Source organism: Typopeltis vanoorti, chromosome 11 (assembly GCF_054136105.1).
Source record: "Typopeltis vanoorti isolate ZY-2024b chromosome 11, IOZ_Tvanoo_1.0, whole genome shotgun sequence".
Classification (NCBI taxonomy): domain Eukaryota; kingdom Metazoa; phylum Arthropoda; class Arachnida; order Uropygi; family Thelyphonidae; genus Typopeltis; species Typopeltis vanoorti.
The window spans coordinates 84317182-84339824 of NC_143559.1; the positions used below are offsets into that span (position 1 = coordinate 84317182).

The 22643-nt window shown below is 36.5% G+C and overlaps 1 protein-coding gene across 2 annotated transcripts in view; it reads left to right on the forward strand.

Moving 5' to 3' along the window:
• mahj (LisH and WD40 domain-containing protein mahjong) overlaps nt 1-22643 on the forward strand; it is a 490280-nt gene that overhangs the window by 338526 nt on the left and 129111 nt on the right. For both annotated transcript variants that reach the window (XM_090400879.1, XM_090400880.1), the window contains exons 29-30: nt 1288-1354; nt 20299-20370. In XM_090400879.1, the coding sequence (XP_090257005.1) occupies nt 1288-1354; nt 20299-20370 (139 nt within the window). The remainder of the gene's footprint in view (nt 1-1287; nt 1355-20298; nt 20371-22643) is intronic.

Genomic DNA, 22643 nt, shown 5'->3' on the forward strand with positions numbered 1-22643 from the left:
AAGCTAGTAAGGTTGACCATAGTCGTGATTGCAGATGTATGATTTGCGTTCATCTAAACAGATAGTGGCTGATCTATCTGTCGTATATTTGCAATCACGACTATGGTCAATCTGCCCTTGCAGACCATGTATTGGATACAACTCACAAGATTTCTGGAAGAAAGCTACCATGTTTCACAATAGTAAATTTAAAAAGGAAAGACTGTTTTTGGAATCTGCAGCAGCGCTCAGAAATCAACCTAATTTAAATAAATAGGGATGCATAAAACTTAGCAAAATTTGGAAAACAATAATTTTCATAGGTCCTAGTTTACATCCCAGGCCACCTACAAATGCCCATAGAGAGCACATCATCTAGATAGGACTTTAGAGTCACCCACATGTTTCATTTAGTGTTGTGGTGCGTGTGTGTGTGTGTTATACAAGTATTATTTGTACTCCCTGAAGATATCTCAGTGACTGAGATGAAATATTGGAAGCATTAAAATTAGTTTTTAATCCTTTCCTAGTGCTGTAAATACTCCATTAAACCTCCAACACGATGTTCTCCCAGCAAATGTATGTCCATTACATTTTGAATTGTTTTGAGTACTACTTTATCATTTGTGCCTCTATACTGTGACAAGTTGTTTATGCCAGGAAGATGCTGTTAGAATTTAGCTAATAAACAAACATTTATTTATTTTGTTTCCTTTGGGCATTCTGTTTAATACTTCTAAACCTAAGATGAATGAAATCTGTATGTGATCTAGGCATTGTGTTATGAACATCACAAATTGTTTGAAGTTGCCTTGACTAATTGCATCCACCTTAAGATACATCATTTCTGCCTGAGATGGATCTGATTTGAGGAGTACAGTGAAGACATTTTCTGTTTGCATTAATTCATATACTTGTTGTCTAAGATCTGTGATTTAGCTGAAAGGAAATGTTTTAATTCAGAGCAAGAGGATGCATTCCTTTAGCTCATTCTTGTTTAGAAAAAATATTTCTCATACATTGGTAAACTAACAAAATGTTTTCATGGTATTACATTAAAGTATTCTTATATTCTATTACAGTAACATATTGAATAGAGTTTTTCTGTTTTTATCCTTTTTATGAATTATTTTGTAATGTTTATGCTACCAAGACACTTAAATAATTTTATGCAGATCATCACAGTTGACTATTAACTTAGCTCTAATTAAGCATATTATTTTATTTATGAAGACTATCTCATATAAATAAAATTAACTTCATTTGTTCTAAATACTTTAACCATTAATAATTTTATATTTGTTCTAGGTTCCGTCCAGTGAGGACATACAGAGATTCTGAGGGTAGTAGTAGTTTTACTTGCTGTGCCTTTTCTGTAAGTATTGTGCCACACCATCACTATTTGAATGTACAAATTTGTGATTTTTTTGTGCTTAAATTCTTTCTTTCTGTTAACTTTTTTTTTTTTTTTTTAATGACAGTGCTGCTTGCAAAAGGTTTTAAGCCTATATAGTCTTACACCAAGTGGTCATAATCATCTCCCTTCAAATTCATTAGGTAGTAGAATCACATCCTGTCAGTTGCAAAGTTGAGCCTTTATCTTTCTTTATCTACTTCATCTTTGCCACTCAGGCTTCAAATATGTACTATGTTGAGATAAGTATTGTGAACCCCCTACCCCCTCTCTAATAACTGACCCACAAATGAAAGGTCACAAGCCTTGAAGCATGTCAGTGTCAAGTTGGGTAAGAAGAATTTGTTGACAAGTTTTTTGAAATGTATGATATTTGCCCACATCACTCATTTGTACTTCTTGCCATTCAAGATTATCATTGTATTTAGTGTTGAGTACTATATCTACTCCTTCTCTTCCCTTATTATTATCTGAATATAACATCTTGTATTTGTTCCTCTGAAAAATCTGAATTTTTGTGCATGCTGTTTCAATGGTTATGTCAGTGGTATTTCAGTTTGATTGTACATGTCACAGAATGTTTTGCATGATAGAATAATATGTCATCATTAGTAGTATGGTTAATAATAGTTGTTGAGTAATTGTTTTAGACATTCAGAATTGACTTATCTTCAGTTTTTATAGTCCATTTATGATCTTTGATTCCTTTTATTATAGTCTTTTTCATTTTTGCCCATTCTTATTAGCCTCTAAAACATTTTTCTTACTTCATTTTTTGCAAATTTTACAAAATATTTCCATGGTTTCTCTTTGTTTGGCTACTTTTACATGTAACTTATGATACTTTTTCAGCCTTTAATAAAAATAAAAAAACAGCAACTACGGTCTTTTTTCTGCTTAAGATACTACTTTTTCTCCCCATTGAGCTGCTAACTCTGTACAAATCCATGTTTTGGATGTGCATCAGAAACATCCCTAAAAATCTTTCATCGAGTGGACAGCAATTCACCTGTAAACTCTTTCTCTTTCTCTCTCTCTCACACACACACACACACACTTCAACCATTATCATATAGTCTATTTTAATACAGGTATTTCCATGAACACTGTTCCATTGAACTAACATCTAAGATTATTATTCTGGTTCCCATTAGCCTTAGCCTATCTAAATGCAAGCAGAAGTTGCCGAACAGTTTTTAAGAGTCCATCTGCAAATGCACTGAACTTGCTGCTTCTGTTACTCTTTCTGTCTCTTTTCTTTGGATCAGCCTCTCCATGTGGATCATGTTTGTTTGTGATGGAGGAAACCTCCCATTATGGTACTGACTTAGTAATTTTTCCTATTTTTTCATACTTCTCATATTCTTTGCTCTACTTCTCCAGACTCTGCTTATAACCTGTCATCCAGACCACCAACACTGGGATCCATTGTCCTACCAACCATTGTGTTTGTTGTGCAGTGTGACCTGTGGACATCCAGAAAAAGGGGGAACTTGGTAGTCTTGCATGACTTTCCTTGTTTCAGTAAGATGGGTGGTCTTGGATGGTCTTATTAAGATCAGTCAGCTAGTGGACTTGCCTGCAAGAGTCAGTGTTGCAGTAATTTTTCTACTCATGGTCTCAGGACAGGGCCCAAGGCTTGCTGCAGTGCTGGTTTAGCAGCTGGAGTAATCCTGGCATTCCACTTCCAAGCACATTTTTTATTGCTTGTTGAATAGTAGGCATCTACATGCAGCTTTGGTAGGGATCTCTGGTGAACCCAAAAAGTCCCTTAGAGAATGAATCCTTCATCCTTAAATTTTCCAGAGGCTCTCCCAAAGTGTAGACCAAGTACATATACTGTATTACCCCCCCCCCCCCCAACCAGCCATGATGCCTATAGACATACCGCTAAATCTGGATACAATTCTGTAACACCCGTTGAATAACATGGATAACAAGTGCAATTTGGTCTCACTATTTCATCCACCTCGGCAGGCAGGTAGGGAGGTTGACAGCCATGACAAACATACTTAGAGACCCATAACCTCCACCATTTTGAGGGTACATCAGTTAAAATGGTGGTGATGCAGGCCAGCTGCCGGTTAGTGTACATGCCTGAACCTGTCAAGTAATGAGTCAGGAGGCTTCCCAATCAACTTCTGTATAATCTCACTGCTACATAATCTGCCAAGTCGTGTCTGGAGAGGTATGTTGAGGCCATGTAATGGCATGGAGACTGGTTTCTCTTTGTATGGATGTCATGTCCAAGAGTCTATCTTCTCTCAATATACATCCTCATTATATACTTCTGTCTCGTCAAACTTATGAAGACTCTTACAAATAATAATAGTGACAAAAGCAAATCTCCTTCTTAAACTAATCCCATCATAAAAGTAACATCACAACCAGTCACAACATACAAACCACCATAATCTCTTTCACTTACTTTCTCGTCTACTTTACTAACATTCATGGCATTAACACAAACATAAATGGCTTGCATCATCATTTGCAGTCTTCCAGACCAGACATCTTATTCCTGGCAGAAACCCAAATCACAGCTACATCTACTATTGAACACCTGCAGTGCTCAAATTATGTACTTCACAATTCTTTTCACCATGAGGGTGGCACATCTGTCTTTGTGAAATCTGACATAGCCTGCCAGAGAATCTCCTGCATTTGGCCTCTGGCTCAAGGTTTCCTTGCCCCATTTAGTAATATTGATTTCTTGCATTTACCAGTCTTCAAACCACTCGGATCTCTTCACATTCCTTCCCATGACACTCAACTGCATGCAATCTAGCTATGCAAATAGTGAAGTCATCTTCCTGGGTGACCTCAATGTCCAGAATTCCAACTTGCTCTCCTACTCCAAACCACCAACCAAGCAGGATGAGAAATAGAAATCTTTGCTTAAGTAATAACCTAATACAAATTGTACAACCTCTGTCCAAAAAGAAACCAAACTTTTGGTAGAAAATAAAACAGGCCAATTATAATTATTCAAATCATTTATTTCAATCAATATACTCTCCCTCATCTTTGATACAGCATTTGGCATGGTCAATTAATTTGTTAAATGAGTTTTTTATATCGGTTTTTGGGATACTGTTGAGGGTTGTAGTTACTGCTGCTTGAACATTTTCAATGGTGTCGTATCGTTTTTCCTTTCATCGGCAAATGAAGTCAGAGGAAGAGAAAGAAATCACAGGGTGCTAAATCAGGTGAATATGGTGAGTGATCCAACACACAAACTTTGTTTTTTCTCAAAAACTGTCTCACAATGTTCAAACGATGAGATGGTGCATTACTGTGCAAAAGTGACTAGCTGCCTGCATCACGATATTCATGCCGTACACGACGAATTCTCGCAATCAAATTGCTTCAAAACTTCGAGATAAAACTCGCCATTGACTGTTTGGCCAGGTGGAACGAATTCTTTATGGATAATGCCCTTGGAATCGTAGAAACAAATCAGCTTTACTTTTGACTTCTCCAAGCGACTTTTTTTTGGATGCCCCTCTTCTGGTGATCTCTACTCAGCACTTTGACGCTTTGTTTCGGGCTCATACTCAAAACACCATCTCAGAAAGATCGTTTCAAGGAAGTGTGAGTCCTTATGAGCAGTTTTAATGAGGTCCTTGCAGTGTTCAATTCGATACATTTTTTGGTTGTCGGTCAACTTGTGGGGAACAAATCGCAAATTCAATTTACGAAGGCCCAAACTCTCGGTCAAAATATTGTGCACAGTTGATTTTGGAATCCCCAATTCATCTTCAATCAATCTCATAGACGATTTCGGGTTTTCTTCGATGAAATCAAGCACTTTTTGTTAACTTCGCTCAGTCCAGTTTTTGGATGGCTCAGCTTTTTGTCATCTTCAAGCATCTCATGACCACTTTGAAATCTCTTAAACCACTCTTAAACTTGAGTCCGGGCTAAGCATTCATCACATATGCTTTTTGAAGCATTTGATGTGTTTCGGTAAAACTTTTACCAAGTTCAACACAAAAGTCTATTGCAGCTCTCTGTTTGAAACTCATTTTCTGACCGTTTGTCAAAACACACTGTCACTCTTGGCACTATAACTCGGCTTCTAATGAAACAAATGTTTATGACATTTGTTTCATTAGAAGGAGATCCAAAGCGGCAAGCTTCATTAGTGTTGACACAACACTAATGAAGGTTGCTGCTTTCAACAACAAAAAGATACAACAGGTGGCGCCACTAGTTTCTTCTATTTTCGAAAAGTTCGGTTTCTTTTTTGCTTGAGGATGTACATCTATCCACTCAAATTCCTGATAATCTTTTTCACTCTTCAATTATTTTGGATCTCTTTTTGACAGTTTCTCCTTCAGATACACTGTAGAGATCACTTCTCATCTCAGCAACTCAGACTACAATCTTGTACAAATCCTCTCACAGAATGCTCATTCTCCAACCACTCCTGATTTTGCATCCTCTGGCACTACAAAGGAGCCAATTGGGATGACCTCCAGAATTTCCACTCCTCCTTTCCTTGGTCTCACTATTGCTACCACTCATCCCTAGCACCAGCTGTGAATGAGTCGCAGAAATTATTCTCATTGGTATGAAGACCTTCATCCCCATTTAACCAATAATCCTTGTCTGCTTTCCAAATCCTGGTTCAACTGAAAATGTATCAAAGCAGTCAAAGGAAAAAAATATTCAGCTTAACACGTGGTGCTCATCAAGGACTCGAGCTTCATACTCTGCCTATACCAAAGCATGCAACATATGCAAATCAGTCATAAGCAGATTCAAATCAGATTTTCATAAAGGCTAACAGCAGAAAACTTGCATCCTGTCCAAATGGGAGCCATGCCTTCTGATCCCTTGCTAAGGCCGTTGGATGCAACTTCTGCTCTCCTGCACTTTCACCTGTCTCTCATCCGGCTCCACTGTTACTTCACCCAAAGATTTAAGCTGACCTCCTGGCATCACTCTTTTCCTCAGTGGACAATCAAGGCAAATCACTTTCTACCATACAAAAATCCAAACATTGTATTCCTCCTATAGTTTTTCGACAGAAATACACCAGAAAACTACTAAATAACTTGGTTACTAAAAAGTGTTCTGGTAACGATGGCATCTCTCCAATTCTTCTCAAATATTGTGCTCAAGAGTTAACACCTATCTTGCATCATCTCTACAATCTATTATACATATCTGGTATTTATCCCAGTGCATAGAAGCAACCTCATATCCAACCTCCAAAAAGAGGTGAATAAAATCTACCCTCAAACTATCAACCAATTGCCATCACTGCTGTCCTTTCCAAAATAAAGGAGAAAGTCATCAATAGCCAACTCTTCCAGCGACCAGCTGTAGAGATTTCCTCAATCAAGAGCTACACCTGACCTCGTAGCTTACATCATCCACCACTGGACATGTACCATGGAAAGGTTTGGAGAAACTTGTGTTTTCACCCTTGACATTTCCAAAGCTTTTGACCATGTGTGACATTGAAAGCTACTAAACAAATTGCCATCCTTCAGTGTCCCTGCCACCCTCTAATTGGGTAGCTAGCTTTTTCTCTAGCTGTTCTCTGCGAGTCACAGTAGATGGCTTTCTCTCTTTGAGCTTCATCATCAATGCTGGAGTGCCTCAAGGCTCTGTTCTATCACCTATTCTCTTTCTCCTGTACATAAATGACCTACTCACAATAACCACTAATCCTATTCACAGCTTTGCAGACAATAGTGCTCTCCATTCATTTTACTCATCTGACAAACATGCAATACTCTGACATCCCAGGCTACAAGATCTTCTACAACTAGCACCTTAAATATTGATTTACATGTTATCCTTCAATGAGGGGCTAGGACAACCTTGTTATGTTCAATGCCACCAAAACATAATCTTGCCTTTGCTCATGCAAAAGAAATCCTAGCTCATCTACCCTTATTCATAGTAATACATAAATCATTAAACAAGATCAGATCTCCTTGCTTGAACTAACATTTACCTACAGTCTTTCCTGGCATGAACACATCAGTAGTCTCCTCAGCATCCAAGAAACTTGGCATTCTTTTTCATTCAAGAGCCTGTTTTACCCAACCAACTCTTAACTATGTACAAATCTCAAATCCACCAATGTTTAGAATACTACTCATGTGTTTAAGGTGATGCACCTAACCTCGTAGGTGCATCACCTTGATGCACCTATAAGTCCTTGATGCCATCTGGAGGTGAGCAATTAAGCTCATAGATGGTCCCTCTCTTACAGATTCACTTCAACCTTTATCACACAGGTGCAGTGTTTCAGCACTGTCTCTCTTCTACAGGTACTTTCATGGTCGCATCTTCAGTGAACTGGCAACCATCATTCCTCCACTTGTTGTTGCACCTCTTAATACAAGAGCAGCAGCTGCCCAGCATGACTTTACTCTTAAACTACAAACACACTGAACCTGCTTCTGCTCTTCCTCTTTTATTCTGTCCATTTTTGTCTTTTGGAGTAGCCTTCCTTGTGAAATATTCCCAACTAACTATAACCTGCACCTTTTCAAAAAAAAAAAAAAATCTATCCCAGTCCTCATCTGTTCCCCACACACAGCACTAATGTGCTTATAGGTCCCTCAGGCTTTCATGTATTGGATCAATTTGAAAAAAAAAAAAAGAAAAAAAAAACATTTCATAACAGAAATAAGAAACAAAAGACACCTGACAGATGTATAAATATACAAATATTTCTCATCATCTGTGCAAGAGGTGAAAAACCAATGGAGAAAATATTGCCTTTCTTTATTCAAAATTATTTAGAAGGGGACCAGCAGAATATCACAAAACAGTTTAAAACACTACATTCTGGTAATATTCTTGTTGAAACATCACATCAACAACCTCCTGAAAAAAGTACTGTGAGTTGAGTAATGCCAGTGGGTGGAACATGCATTATGGTAACACATCAAAAAACAACACAATTTCAGAATGGGATATTCTCATTGTTACAGATGAGGAGATATGTTCAGAGCTTAAATATCAAGGAGTGACAGGTATGAGGCATATCCTGATATGTAGGGATGGTCACCTGGTTCTGACCAAGAACATCATCCTTACTTATGATGCACACAAACTTCCAGCATCAGTAAAAGTAGGATATCTCAACTGTCCTGTTAGGCTCAACATTTTTGCAATCCACTAAAATACTTTAAATGCTAATAATATTGGTATGCCCAAACTGCCTATCATAGTTCTACTATCTGTGTGATGCAGTAAAAAAAAGCATGATAATAAATCTTGTTCTGAAAAGAAACCTTAATGTGTTAATTGTGAAGGAGACTATCTAGCCCACTCCCATGCATCACTGCATAGGTGTAAGGAAGAAAAAAAAATGCAAAAGATAAAAACTGAAAAAATATCTCATATCAGAATGTAAAGAGGAAGCTGGCTACAACACCTATCCTGAAATCCTCTTATGCTCAGCTCAGAAGCTGAGCATACATTCCAATATTAATGGATTGTTGTAAGTACCCTTGAAAATAATGCTCTCTCTCTCTCTCTCTCTGTCTCTCTTTTCACCTTCTTAATAATGGGCACAATACATTCTTTCATATGCCTACCTGCTTGTATTCTGCAATAGATCTTGCAATCTACCCTGTCATTCTTTCGTTGCTCATGCAATGGCCAATCATATCATTTCATATGGTTTGCACTACCCTCATAGGAACTATGCTTTCCTTTGTGGTACCCATGTGGACAATTGACCAGCTTCACTTGGAATACATTTTTCCATCTTGCAGAACTTATAGGTGCTTGTACAAGACTGTCATTGAAACACCTATTACTAAAGCAGTAATGTATACAATAGATTGGGTTGTCAAGATGGCAACAATTACATTTCCAAAATCATAGTCTCAATTTCCATAATATCCAAAGCTGTGGTGGAACCCTGAGTGCCAAGCAGCCAAAAAAAAAAAAAAAAAAAGATCATAGATAGATACTCTACTACACTGGACTACATAGCTTTTAAACATACTTAGGCCAAAGCATGTTATGCTAGATGTTACAGTCATAAACAATCTTGGATCCAGTTTGCATCATCTGTCAATTACAACCCTGAGAAAATTGTATGGGGTAAAATCCAGAAATTGAAGGGGAGGTAAAGAATACACTATTTATCTATCCTTGAATGTAAAACAGATGTGTAGTTGTTGACAAAGAATTTGCAGACACTTTAGGGGAAAGCTTTGCTATAATCTCAGCAAAAAAATCCTCACGAACTTTTTGATGTTGAAAGAACAACAAGAGAAACAGTGGCCCAACTTTCCTATAAATAGGCTAGAACCAAATAATCAGCCATTTGTTGAGGAGGAACTAAAAAGATACTTTACTCTCTCTCTCTCATGCCAATACTGGAGGGTCTGATGACATCAGTAATGAGATGAAAAAACATCTTCCATGATCTTGTATGTAACTCCTTCTTTTACTATACAACAGAATCCTTACCAAGGAGCAGTTTCCAGATTCATGTCACAAGTCAGCTGTCATTGTTATCTCAAAACTAGGAAAAGATCCAACATAAGCAAACAGTTACTGACCTATCATCCTGACAGCTATCTTTGTAAAATTACAGAGAAAATGCCAGACTTCTCTGGTATGCAAAAAGCAATGATCTGCCATTAAAATCTAGCAACTCTAGCTGCAAAAACAGCTATGAAAAACAATTCAACATCAATATGACACCATTCAACATCAGACCATTTGGCCTGTTTAGAAATATGTATAAGAGATGCATTCCTGAAATTAAAACATCTGTTTTCAGTTTTCTTTGATATGGTAAAAGCACATGACAACCTGAAAAATAAATCTCATGAGATTCAGCTTGAAATTAAGCATTGGCAGTCTAGTCAACATAGTAGAAACAAAAGAGAGAGAAAGTTGCTTTTGTTAGCTCTGCATAGGTCATGGTCATCTTACACATTCTTATCTACTGAAAGATGATAACCCACATTTGTATGAATGATGCACCACTTGTGTTACCATTTGCCATGTCTGGTGGAGTGTCAGCACTTCACTTGAGAAAGGGATGCAGTTTTTTTTACTAATCTGACTGAGCCATATACAATCAGGCATGTCTTGTCAGACTCAGACAAATTGCATTAAGTTTTTTTAACTTTTTAAAAATAATTTATACAGATATATTTGATTTTGAATGTAATTTATATGTAGATATAGCATTGATTATTTTTTAAATTTGATTTTTTTTTACATCACATGCTATTTACTTATTTAGCTATTTATTTATTTTTATTACACTGAGTACTGCTGTAATCATTATAATGACATTCCATGACTTTTCTGTCTTTGCACCAATAAACTACAAACCAACCCAGTTTCTTTAACAGCCTTCCAATCCTTGCATGCTACACATGCTATACATTAATCTATGGGTTCTTCTGCCTCTTGTGTATGAGGCTGATATGTTTTACACACACACACACGCATCATTATCCACACTATGTGTGGATTAGACTCCAGTAGTAAGTTATAATAGCATTGCATTTAATTAACTTCTCGATCAAAAACAACGATCAACTAGGAATTTGATCGTTGTTTTGAATTGTAAAATACGCTTATAAATATCAGATGATCATATATAATTAGTGGTATTGAACAGTATTGTTTGTGTGTGAATGGGTTTATTATGTGTAGTGTTAATGGTGTTGATTATTCATTTCCATTAATTTTAAGTTATTGCAAGTTAAAATATTCTTTAAATCATCTAGATAGAAAAACAAATCTCTTCTGTTAGCTAAATTTTTCATGATGAATCACAAAGTAGTTTGTCACTGATTTCATGATACATCTAAAAAGTATTTCAAGTATAATAAGTTACAGTGTCCTTCAATTTACAATGCTCTATATTTAATAGATAAACAAAAATAGAATAACTATTAACACTAAATACGAGGCTAATCTTCTTGAATGGCAGGCAGTGTGGGCAAATATCAGAAAGGGGAAGTAGACAATGAGGCTTCTTTGTGCCTATGGTCCCAAGAAGGTTCTACTAAGGTAGAAGTGGAGGAATTTATTGAGGCTTTAGCGAAAGCAACTGACACAATGAAAAAGGAAAAGTTGGTCCTTGTTGGGGATCTAAATAGCAGAGCAGGAAATGATTGTCAGACACAAAAATTTTTGGGAAAATTTGGATAAAAGTGCAAAGCTAATAATAATAGCAAATACCTGTTGGATTTCTGCTCAGGACATGGACTGGTTATTACTAACACCATATTCCAAAATAAAAATGTGCACAACTTCACATGGAGAGAAGAGGCAAGGAATAAGAAAAGTCTCATTGACTATGTTATTGCTGATAGTGATGTTTTCTCCCTGGTGCAGGACACCAGAGTGTACAAAGGATTTGAAATTGGAAATGATCACTATTTTGTCTTGAGCAGGATAATATTGAATTTCATATTGAAAAGAATAACATCTAAGAAAGTTTTAAAGCGAGTAAAAGTTGAGCAGCTCGCAGATGTGAACTGTAGACTAAAATACACAAAGATTATCGAAGAAAAAATGAAAGAGTTCGAGAACAGGAACCAAACCTTGGAGATTCAGTGGCAAGCCTTGAAGAAAACCCTGATTGATTCAGCCAGGGAGGCATGTGGTGAGATTGTCTGCAAGGATAGAAAAATCAGAACTCCATAGTGGACACAGGAAGGTAAAGAGGCAGTGAAGGAAAAGAAGAAAGCATATCAAAAGTTCCTGGCAAATAAGTCAGCTTGTGCTCTTAGAGAATACAAAGACAAATGTAAAGGTTTATTTTTCACTTGGTTAGAGTATAATAAATTATACTCTAACCATTAAAATTCAATTATAGTTTAATCCTTTATCCAAGTGTGAGCAAACAAAGTTTGCGCCTGAAAGTATCTTCAGGACTGGGTTAAGGTGGTACAACACCAGGGCAACTCGTTGCAAAGGTGGAGCAAGCTACCAACCCTCCTATCTCAGTATCTCCTATAATGCAAAACACATCTCCTTGCGAATATGTCTAATGTTATGCATTAAGGGAAGGGCCACTACCCAGACTAGTTTCGACCTTTATTGAGGTCTCTTCAGTGGGAGCCAGGCCCAAGTGGAGATATCAGGCAGAAGCATTAGCAGGTCATCTCTACCTATAGGAATTGCCAATTGGTGTGCCACCCTTTTTTAATAATTTACTCTGGATTTAGAGAAAGATGTTGAAGGTTTATTTTTCACTTGGTTAGAGTATAATAAATTTAGTTTAATCCTTTATCCAAGTGGTGAGCAAACAAAGTTTGCGCCTGAAAGTATCTCCAGGACTGGGTTAAGGTGGTACAACACCAGGGCAACTCGTTGCAAAGGTGGAGCAAGCTACCAACACTCCTATCTCAGTATCTCCTATAATGCAAAACACATCTCCTTGCAGATATGTCTAATGTTATGCATTAAGGGAAGGGCCACTACCCAGACTAGTTTCGACCTTTATTGAGGTCTCTTCAGTGGGAGCCAGGCCCAAGTGGAGATATCAGGCAGAAGCATTAGCAGGTCATCTCTACCTATAGGAATTGCCAATTGGTGTGCCACCCTTTTTTAATAATTTACTCTGGATTTAGAAAAAGATGTTGTATTTTTCACTTGGTTAGAGTATAATAAATTTAGTTTAATCCTTTATCCAAGTGCATAACATTAGACATATCCGCAAGGAGATGTGTTTTGCATTATAGGAGATACTGAGATAGGAGGGTTGGTAGTTTGCTCCACCTTTGCAACGAGTTGCCCTGGTGTTGTACCACCTTAACCCAGTCCTGAAGATACTTTCAGGCGCAAACTTTGTTTGCTCACACTTGGATAAAGGATTAAACTAAATTTATTAAAGACAAATGTAAGAAACTAAACACTGTGTAAAACTAGCAAATAAAAAATCAAAGAACAAAAGTCATTGGAAGACTTTGGCAAGAACATAGAAAATAAATATCAAGAAGGTGGCAAAATATTCTGGAGGTAGTTGAAGTAGCTTAGAAATGAAGGAAAGAGTGCTTTAAAAGGAGCTACAGATGATAAAGGTGAGATGAAAATGAGAGAAAAAGATATCCTTGAAGTATGGAGTAATTACTTCGAAAAATTGCTAAATGAAACAAGCAGTGATAGTACATAATAAATTTAGTTTAATCCTTTATCCAAGTGTGAGCAAACAAAGTTTGCTCCTGAAAATATCTTCAGGACTAAATATGGTATTGTAATACCTTACAGGGATAAGGTAGGTGTTGCACTACCTTAATGGGGTAAGGTAGTACAAAACCGGGCAACGCGTAGCAAAGGTTGGCCAAGCTACCATTACTCCTGTCCCAGTATCTCCCATAATGCAAAAGACATCTCCTTGCGGATATGTATAATGTTATGCTTTAAGGGATTGGCCACTACCCAGACTAGTTTTGACCTTTATTGAGGTCTCTTCAGTGGGAGCCAGCCCAGAGGTGGAGATACCAGGCAGAAGCAATAGTAAGGAGTTGCTAAAAGGTGTGTCACCTTTTTTAAATTACTCTGGATTTAGAAACAGATGTTGAAAGTTTATATTTCACTTGGTTGGACTATAATAAATTTAGTTTAATCCTTTATCCAAGTGTGAGCAAACAAAGTTTGTGCCTGAAAATATCTTCAGGACTGAATATGGTGTTGTACTACCTTACTGGGGTAAGGTAGTACAACAGCTAGTAGCTCTCTATTGCTGTTGTTTCTGCCTGGTATTTCCACCTCTAGGCCTTGCTCCCACTGAAGAGACCTCAATAAAGGTCGAAACTAGTATAGGTAGTGGCCAATCCCTTAATGCATAACATTATACATATCCACAAGGAAATGTTTGCATTATGGGAGATACTGGGAATAGGAGTGATGGTAGCTTGGTCTACCTTTGCTATGAGTTGCCCGGTGTTGTACTATCTTACCCCAGTAAGGTAGTACAACATCTACCTTACCCCTGTAAGATAGTACAACATCATATTCAGTCCTGAAGATATTTTCAGGCGCAAACTTTAAAGTTTGATAAAGGATTAAACTAAATTTATTATAGTCTAACCAAGTGAAAAATAAACTTTCAACAGTGATAGTACAGTGGTAAAAAAACACTCAACAGGCATACAGTCAGGAATACATATCCATACTTGAAGTTTAAAAAACCATCAAAGGCTTGAAATGTGGAAAGGCAGCAGGAGTAGATGATATTCGACCAGAAATGCTGAAGTATAGTGGTATAAAAGTCTTACAGTGGCTTCACTGCATAGTTCAGAAAGCCTGAACAAAGGGACAAATCCCGATTATTGGAGTAGAGCTCTCATAGTACCCATATATAAAAAGGGAAATAAAACTGAATGTGAGAGAATTACAGAGGTATTTCCCTACTGAGTATTCCTAGTAAGATTTATGTAAGTATGCTTGAGAAACGGTTGAGAAGAATTGTGGAAGAAAAGCTTGGTGAAGAACAAGCTGGATTCATGCCAAATACAGGCTGTCAGGATCAGATCTTCACTTTACAACAAATAGTTGAGAAATCATGGAAATATAACAGATATCTGTATTTAAGTTTTGTCGATCTGGAAAAGGCATATGACAAGGTGCCAAGAGAGAAACTGTTCAATATGCAACAGTTATATGGTATCAATGGGGCATTATATCAAGCAATACTTAGTCTTTATTTCAGTTGTAAGTCAGCAGTTAGAATTGAAGGAAGTACAGGCAGATGGTTTAATGTTAAATCTGGTGTGAGACAAGGATGTACATTATCCCCTCTGTTATTCATTATCTATATGGATCACTTTATGAAGGAAAGTGGTATTAAACATGATACCAGAATTGGAGATGTTAATGTAGCTCCTTGATTTATGTGGACGATGTTATACTTCTAAATAAATTTGCTACAAGTCTGCAAGATTCCCTGAATAAATTGAATAACTGTTGTAATAGATATGGTATGAAGGTCAGCAATAAAAAGAACAAAGACAATGTAAATAGGTAGAATCGCTGAAAATGTCAAATGTGTTGTGAACGGAGAACCTGTGGAACAAGTAAAACATTTCAGCTACTTAGGCACAATTTTTAGGGAAGATGGTAAATTAAATATGGAAATATACAACAGAATCAACAAAGCTGGTATGATAGGGACTCAGTTGAATAAATTCATATGAAATAAGAGAGAAATTAGTCAGAACACTAAATTAGCTGTATACAAGACAGTGTTCAAACCAGTTTTAACTTATGGATCTGAGAGCTGGGTCAGAAGTAAAACACTTGACCAAAGACTAGAGACTGCAGATATGAGAGTCCTGAGAAAGATTAGAGGCATAAACAGATGGCATCAATGGCAATATCATATTAAAAAACGAGGATATTAGAAAAGAACTTGAATTTGTCAGCATCCAGAAATGCATTAGCAGAGCTAATCTCAGGTCGTATGGTCACTTAAACAGAATGGGCAAGGAAAGATTAGCAAAACAAGTGTTCTCTGCCAGGTTGGCAGAAAAAACGACCCAGAGGAAGACCAAGATATAGGTGGATTGATACGGTACAGAGTGCCTGAGACGATAGAAATATAAGATCTGATGATGTTGGAGTCTTGACAAGTAACACTGATTTGGAGGAAAATTGTAGATAGGAAGTTAGTAATGATGTAAATTTTTCATGTAGTACTTATCATATCCTGTACACCCCTTGAGGGTACATGGCAGGAATTTGATGATGATGACAAAAATAGAAAGTTAAGATGATGAAACAAGTTTTCCTACTAATTATGTTACTAGCCTTTCTTATTGTTTTAGTTGTGGAATCACTTTCCTTCTCATTTTGATTTAATTACCAACTTATTTTTATTCAGTAATTGAATTATATTATTAATTCTTGTCTTATAAGAATTATAAAGAGGCATACGATAACTTATGTCAGAGTTATGTTCTGCAAACTTTACATAACACAAATGTTACATAAGTTAGATTTAACCCACCTGTTAATCACAGCCTGTTGCTTATATGTCTACAGTATAAGTATACAGTAGTAGTTGTTTATTATTTTAATGGTATAATAGAACACAAAAACTAAGTAAATAATTAATTTATTATTAACTTGATGCTGATATTTCGCTGGTGTTATAACCAGCATCTTCAGAGCACAAAAACATTGTTTGTCACAGTACGCGAGACTAAAACAACATGGTGTACTTAAACAAAATTGTAGCAGCAACACAAAGACTAGAGTCCTGATTTTGGCACCCTTTATCTGAAAAAAAAAAAAAAAAAAGCTATCATATATTACTAGAGTCCTAGAAAAGTGCTAGTTTTTTCTTAATATGACTGTCTCCCAGATCTTCGGCAAGTTAATACAGCCATATTTGTTGAGATTTGGAGTGTGTTTTAAGGCTTCTGTCGCCTCTAAGAACAATCTCTCTGATTTATACGGGTTTCTGTGTAGTACTTTTGTGTTTTTCCAGTTGATCCTGTGTGCAGAGGTATCCAGAGCATGGTCTGTTAGGCCCGACTTCCCATAATGATAATTCTGGACGTATCTTTTATGTTCGCTGATGCGGATGTTCACAGTTCTTCCTGTTTGACCGTAGTAGGCTTGATTGCATGAGCAGGGTACTTGGTAGACTCCTGGATTTGATAAAGGAGGAATGCTGTCCTTGGGTGAGCGGATGAGGGTGGCTAATTTGCTACATGGTCTGAGTGTAGTGCGTAGTTTATGTTTATTGAGAATTCTTGAGATCTTTTCGGATGTGCCTTTAATGTAAGGGATGGTGACTGTTTTGTTGTAGTTCTCTGTGGTGGATGGTGAGAGGGGTTTCTTAGGAGTGTTTAGTATTTTGTTTATTTTATGTGGATTGTAGCCGTTGGCCAAGAAGGTGTGGCGTAAGTGAGTCAGTTCAGCAGTAAGAGCCTTGTCATTGGAACAGATTGCTCTTGCTCTATGGGTTAGCGTTTTTAATATGCCATATTGTTGGGAAGGATGATGGTGTGATTGTTTGTGTAAGTATCTGCCTGTATGTGTGGGTTTTCTAAAAACTGAAAATGATAAGGAACCATCTGGGAGACGTGTGATGAGTGTATCCAGGAAGGGCAGACAGTTGTTGGCTTCCAGTTCCATAGTAAAGTGGATTTTTGGATGTTGGCTATTTAAATGTGCTAAGAATGTTTTCAATGTCTCAGGGCCATGTGGCCAAATAGCAAGCACATCATCAACATAGCGTAGCCAAAGTGTTGGTTTAAGAGTGGCTGTATTGATTGCTTGTTTTTACAGGTGTTCTATGTAAAAGTTGGCTAAGGGGGGGAAGGGGGGAGCCCATGGCTGTCCCATCAATTTGTTTGTAAAATTTCCCTTTCCATGTGAAATATCCTGCATGTATTGTGAATTTGAATAGTTCAAATATATCAGGGGGGAAGTGTGACTTCAGTAGATTCAGGGTTTCTATTAGTGGTACATTTGTGAATAGTGAAGTGATGTCAAAGCTTACTATTAAGTCTGAGCTTTTTAGGGTAAGGTGTTGTAAGATGCTTTTTAGGTGTGCTGAATTTTTGACAAAGGAGGGAGAATTGTTTGTGAGAGTGGCTAGTAGCTTCGCTAAATGTCTAGCCAGTTTGTATGTGGGACTATTTATACTGTCCACAATTGGGCGTAGGGGTGTGCCTTGTTTGTGAATTTTTGGTGCTCCATAGATCCTCGGTGTTTTAACATGGAAGGGTTTGAGTTTGTTAACTGTGTCTTTGGGCCAGGAAGTGACTTTTTTCAATAATTTTCGTGCCTTATTCTTTTGTGTGTTGGTGGGATTGCGATCTATAATTTTGTATGTTGACTGATCTTGTAATAGTGTGTGCATTTTGTTTTCATATTCAGTTGTGTCCATCACCACGGTTGCATTTCCTTTGTCTGCTTTTGTTATGGTAATCTGGCTGTTGTTGTGTAGCTCTTTTATAGCAATGAATTCCTTATGTGGGATATTATTTTTGGGAGGCTTGGACTTGATTAGGATGTTGGCCACATCTAAACGTATGTTGTTAGCTATTGTTGGAGGCACGTCCTATATTCCTCGTTCGATGGACGCCATTATTTCGGCTTTTGGAACTTGCTTGGGAGTTATGGCAAAGTTGTGCCCTCGACTTAAAGCAGTCGTGGCTTCTTTGCTTAAGGTGAGTGACGATAGATTCACGACGATGAGGTCTTGTTGTAATTGCGGTCGTTGTATGGTGTTCCGTTGTTGGAGATTTTCAAACTTATTTTGGTGCCGGTTTTTGACTCTGTCGAATTCTTTTTTTGCCGTTGCGTCGGTGATGTTCTCTAAAATCTGCCAAAGTTCCGTATTTAGAATATTATGCAGTGATTCTCGTAATGCGCTGATTGTTGCATTTGCTTTTGCTAATTCCAGGCGAGTGGTGTTAATCTGTTCATGTAAAAGCGCTACACTCGCTCGTTTATAGATGCGTTGGGCTTTGGCCGAGTGGAAAACTTGTTTTTGATTTTAAAACAGTTCGGTATTAATTTGGTGTCTCAGCACCTCTTTAAGAAGGCTAACCTGTTTAGTTGCTGCGCCAATTTCAACTTCCACTTACCATATTGTCGTGTCTTGCGTACGATATCGTCTCCGTGAAGAATCCTTAAACGTGTGGACAGACTTATGTGTTCGTCGAACATGTTGTTTATTATTTTAACAGTATAATAGCTGTATTAACTTGCCGAAGATCTGGGAGACAGTCATATTAAGGAAAAACTAGCACTTTTCTAGGACTCTAGTAATATATGATAACTTTTTTTTTTTTTTTTTTTTTTTTCAGATAGAGGGCGCCAAAATCAGGACTCTAGTCTTTGTGTTGCTGCTACAATTTTGTTTAAGTACACCATGTTGTTTTAGTCTCGCGTATTGTGACAAACAGTTTTTGTGCTCTGAAGATGCTGTTTATAACACCAGCGAAATATCAGCATCAAGTTAATAATAAATTAATTATTTACTTAGTTTCTGTGTTCTATTATACCGTTAAAATAATAAACAACATGTTCGACGAACATATAAGTCTGTCCACACGTTATACAGTAGTAGATTAACATATTTAACAGTTCTGTTAGTTTCATTCACAAAATGCATAAGCAGAAATTAGATTTAAATATGTAATTATTCATGTAAATCAATATAATACAGCATAAATAGAATGAAGGAAAAAAAGTTTCCTTTGACCATTCGACTTTCCGTATGAAATTATCAAGAGATGATTGCCATAAAGGATTGAGAACTGTCTTTGATTGAAAAGTTCGTGTGAATCAGCATTAAGCTTAGGGTAATGTGCTTTTGGATTTGGTCTTCAATCCACATTGAACAATTTTTCCCTGTCAAATGCCAAAAATAGCACCAGAATGCTTTCTTTTTTTTTTTTTTTTCTTCGTCATTATTGTTGACTTTAAAGAGGCTGATCTTTTCATATGGGTAGAATTCTTTACTGCTGATGGTGAAAGATAAGCATGTCCTAATGCTGTTAAGCTTTGTCCACTTTATATTTAATTTCTTTATCATTTTCATTTCTAGATCAGTTTTGGTGAATTTAAGAATGGATTCACTTTTTCCACTTCCAGACACTAAAAATTACTAAATGTACAGATATAAATACACAGTACATCTATTTTCAGCAGTAAAAAAATCAAGAATTAAAAATTGCATGAATCTGTCGATTGTCTGCCTTGCTTGTGAGTAACATAGCAAGTAAAATTTTTTTAACTCACCATTTTTCCAAGGTCATTTTGGGATAATTTGCATAAATTCAAATTTACATAAGTGAAGGACTGCCCGTATTTCTTCTACATTACTGGCACATATATTTAGGGGATGGGATGTGTCTACTTTAGTTAAATTATAAATGGATTACTATGAATGAGTTACTTGTTCATTCTTTCATATTTTTCAGACCTGTGATCAGTTCCTATTCCTGGGTACATTTTCTGGAGAACTCAAAGTATATAATATGCACACAGGAAGTGTAAGTATTCTATTTGTATTGAGGATAGGAAAAGAGAGAGAGGGAGAGATTGTAAAAGGAAGAGCAATTATATTCCCCCTCCCTTATTCAATTTTAAATTCAAAAATATAATAACGGAATAACTCGCATAAAATATTATTTAATAGTATAATTTTTGCCTGTTTATCGCAGGCATCTTCACTACATTTATAATGCTAATTGAACAATAACTGACAATTCCAAAGGGCACCACCTAAGTAACTAATGTAAGATAACTAAAGGTCAATAAATTTCTTAACTAAAAAAAAGAAAAGAAAAGAAAAAAAAATTTATATAAAAAAATATATATATATATTTATTTATACAATAAAAAGTTAGGAAAGATTAGCTGATTTATAAAGTACTATCTCCCATAAAGGGAATAGACGTAAACCATCAGATCTGTTTAAGTCAGGAGAGTGAAGTAGTTTCACATGTTTCTTTGTAAAGCCGTTCCATGAGATACCGACTTTTGTGAAGGACTCTTGTCTTGTTCCAATGAACTCTATGTCTAGTGATGATGGTATGTTCTGCAAGTCCAGACTGTTCAGGTTCAAGGTATTGAATATAAGACTGGTGTTCTTCTAGCCAAATAAAGGCAGATTTTCCTGTTTGACCGAAATAAGATAATCCACAAGAGCAAGGAATCTGGTAGACACCTGGATAACTAAGATGTGGAAGCTTGTCCTTTGGAGAAGTGAGAAAACTGGAGATTTTTCTGAAAGGTCAAAAGGCAACAAAAATATTCAGTGGGTTTTAAAACTTTTGTTATATGTTCACTAATGCCTTGCACACATAAGGGATAGGCATGTGCATTATTTCTTCTATATTTGAAGAGGACGACATATTAAAACTACTCAAAGCTCTTTTGATGAAGGAATTCTTATATCCATTAGATAAAAAGGAAGAAATAATATATTGCAGTTCTTTTTGTAACAGATCATCTGAAGAACAAAAGGAATGGGCCTGATGAATCAGTATTTTAATAGTTCATGCCTTTTGACTGGGATGAGATTCAGCATGGATATAATGGCTGTATGAGTCTTCTTTCTATAGACTGAGAAATGTAGGTCACCATCTGGTTGGCGAAGAATTAAAAGATCTAAAAACGGTAATTGCTTATTTGATTCTACTTCTAGGGTGAACTGGATCCTTGGATGAAGTGCATTTAACTTAGAGAGAAACTGTTGAAGTTTATCAGAAGAGCCATTCCAGATAGCAAAAATATCATCGACATATCTGAACCAATGAGTAGAAGTCTGGGAGAAATGTTGTCAAAAATCCGTTGTTCAAAGTGCTCCATAAAGAAGTTGGCAATAGCAGGAGAAAGAGGATTGCCCTGTTCCTTCAATTTGTTGATACAACTTGTTTTTAAAGGAAAAATAACCCGAATGTATTACAAAATCAAATATTTTTACAATGTCTGAAGGAAATTCTTGTTGCAGTAATTCAATGCTTTCAGATAAAGGAACATTTCTAAATAAAGAAACAACATCTAAACTGATCATAATATCTGAAATGTCCAAAGGAAGATCTGAAATTTTATTTTTGAAATCCAAAGTATTCTTTATAAAAGTATCTATACCATTAAAATCCAATCAACAATCAACCACCTGGCCTCAATGGAATACCTGGTTTATGAACTTTCGGAAGACCATACAATACCATACCATTGAATTACTGCAAGAGCGAGTCTACAGTTTGGACCATATTAAATAAGAGCAAAGAATACAAAGAACAAGGAGAAGTTGCTACTGCTTCTTTAAGCATGCAGATCACCCAAAGTAGAAGCATTTAATGATCGAGATTGAGCATCTTCTATCACCCTAGATTGAGGATTATAACCAAAAAAGAATAGCTCTTAGTACAGGTAATATTCAGACCAAAGCTCTCAATATTTTTACCTCATTGAAAGAGACCAAATTTCAAGAGGAATGTGAAAGGTTTACTGCGAATTTAGGATGGTTTTGACCATTTTAAAAATCGAGCTGGATTACATGCCTTAAAAATAACTGGGGAATTTGTAGTGCTGATAAAAATTATGTGGCCAAGTTTCTTGAAGAACTGCAAAGCATAATTCAGGAGGGTGATTATGATGATTGGCAAATATTCAACATCAACAAAATTGGTCTCTTTTGGAAGCATATGCTGCCAAAAACTTTCCTAGCTAAAACTGAAGCATCTCAACCAGGATACAAAGTATCTAAAGATTGCCTTGCTCTTTTATTAGGAGGCAGTGCAGAAGGTGACTTTAA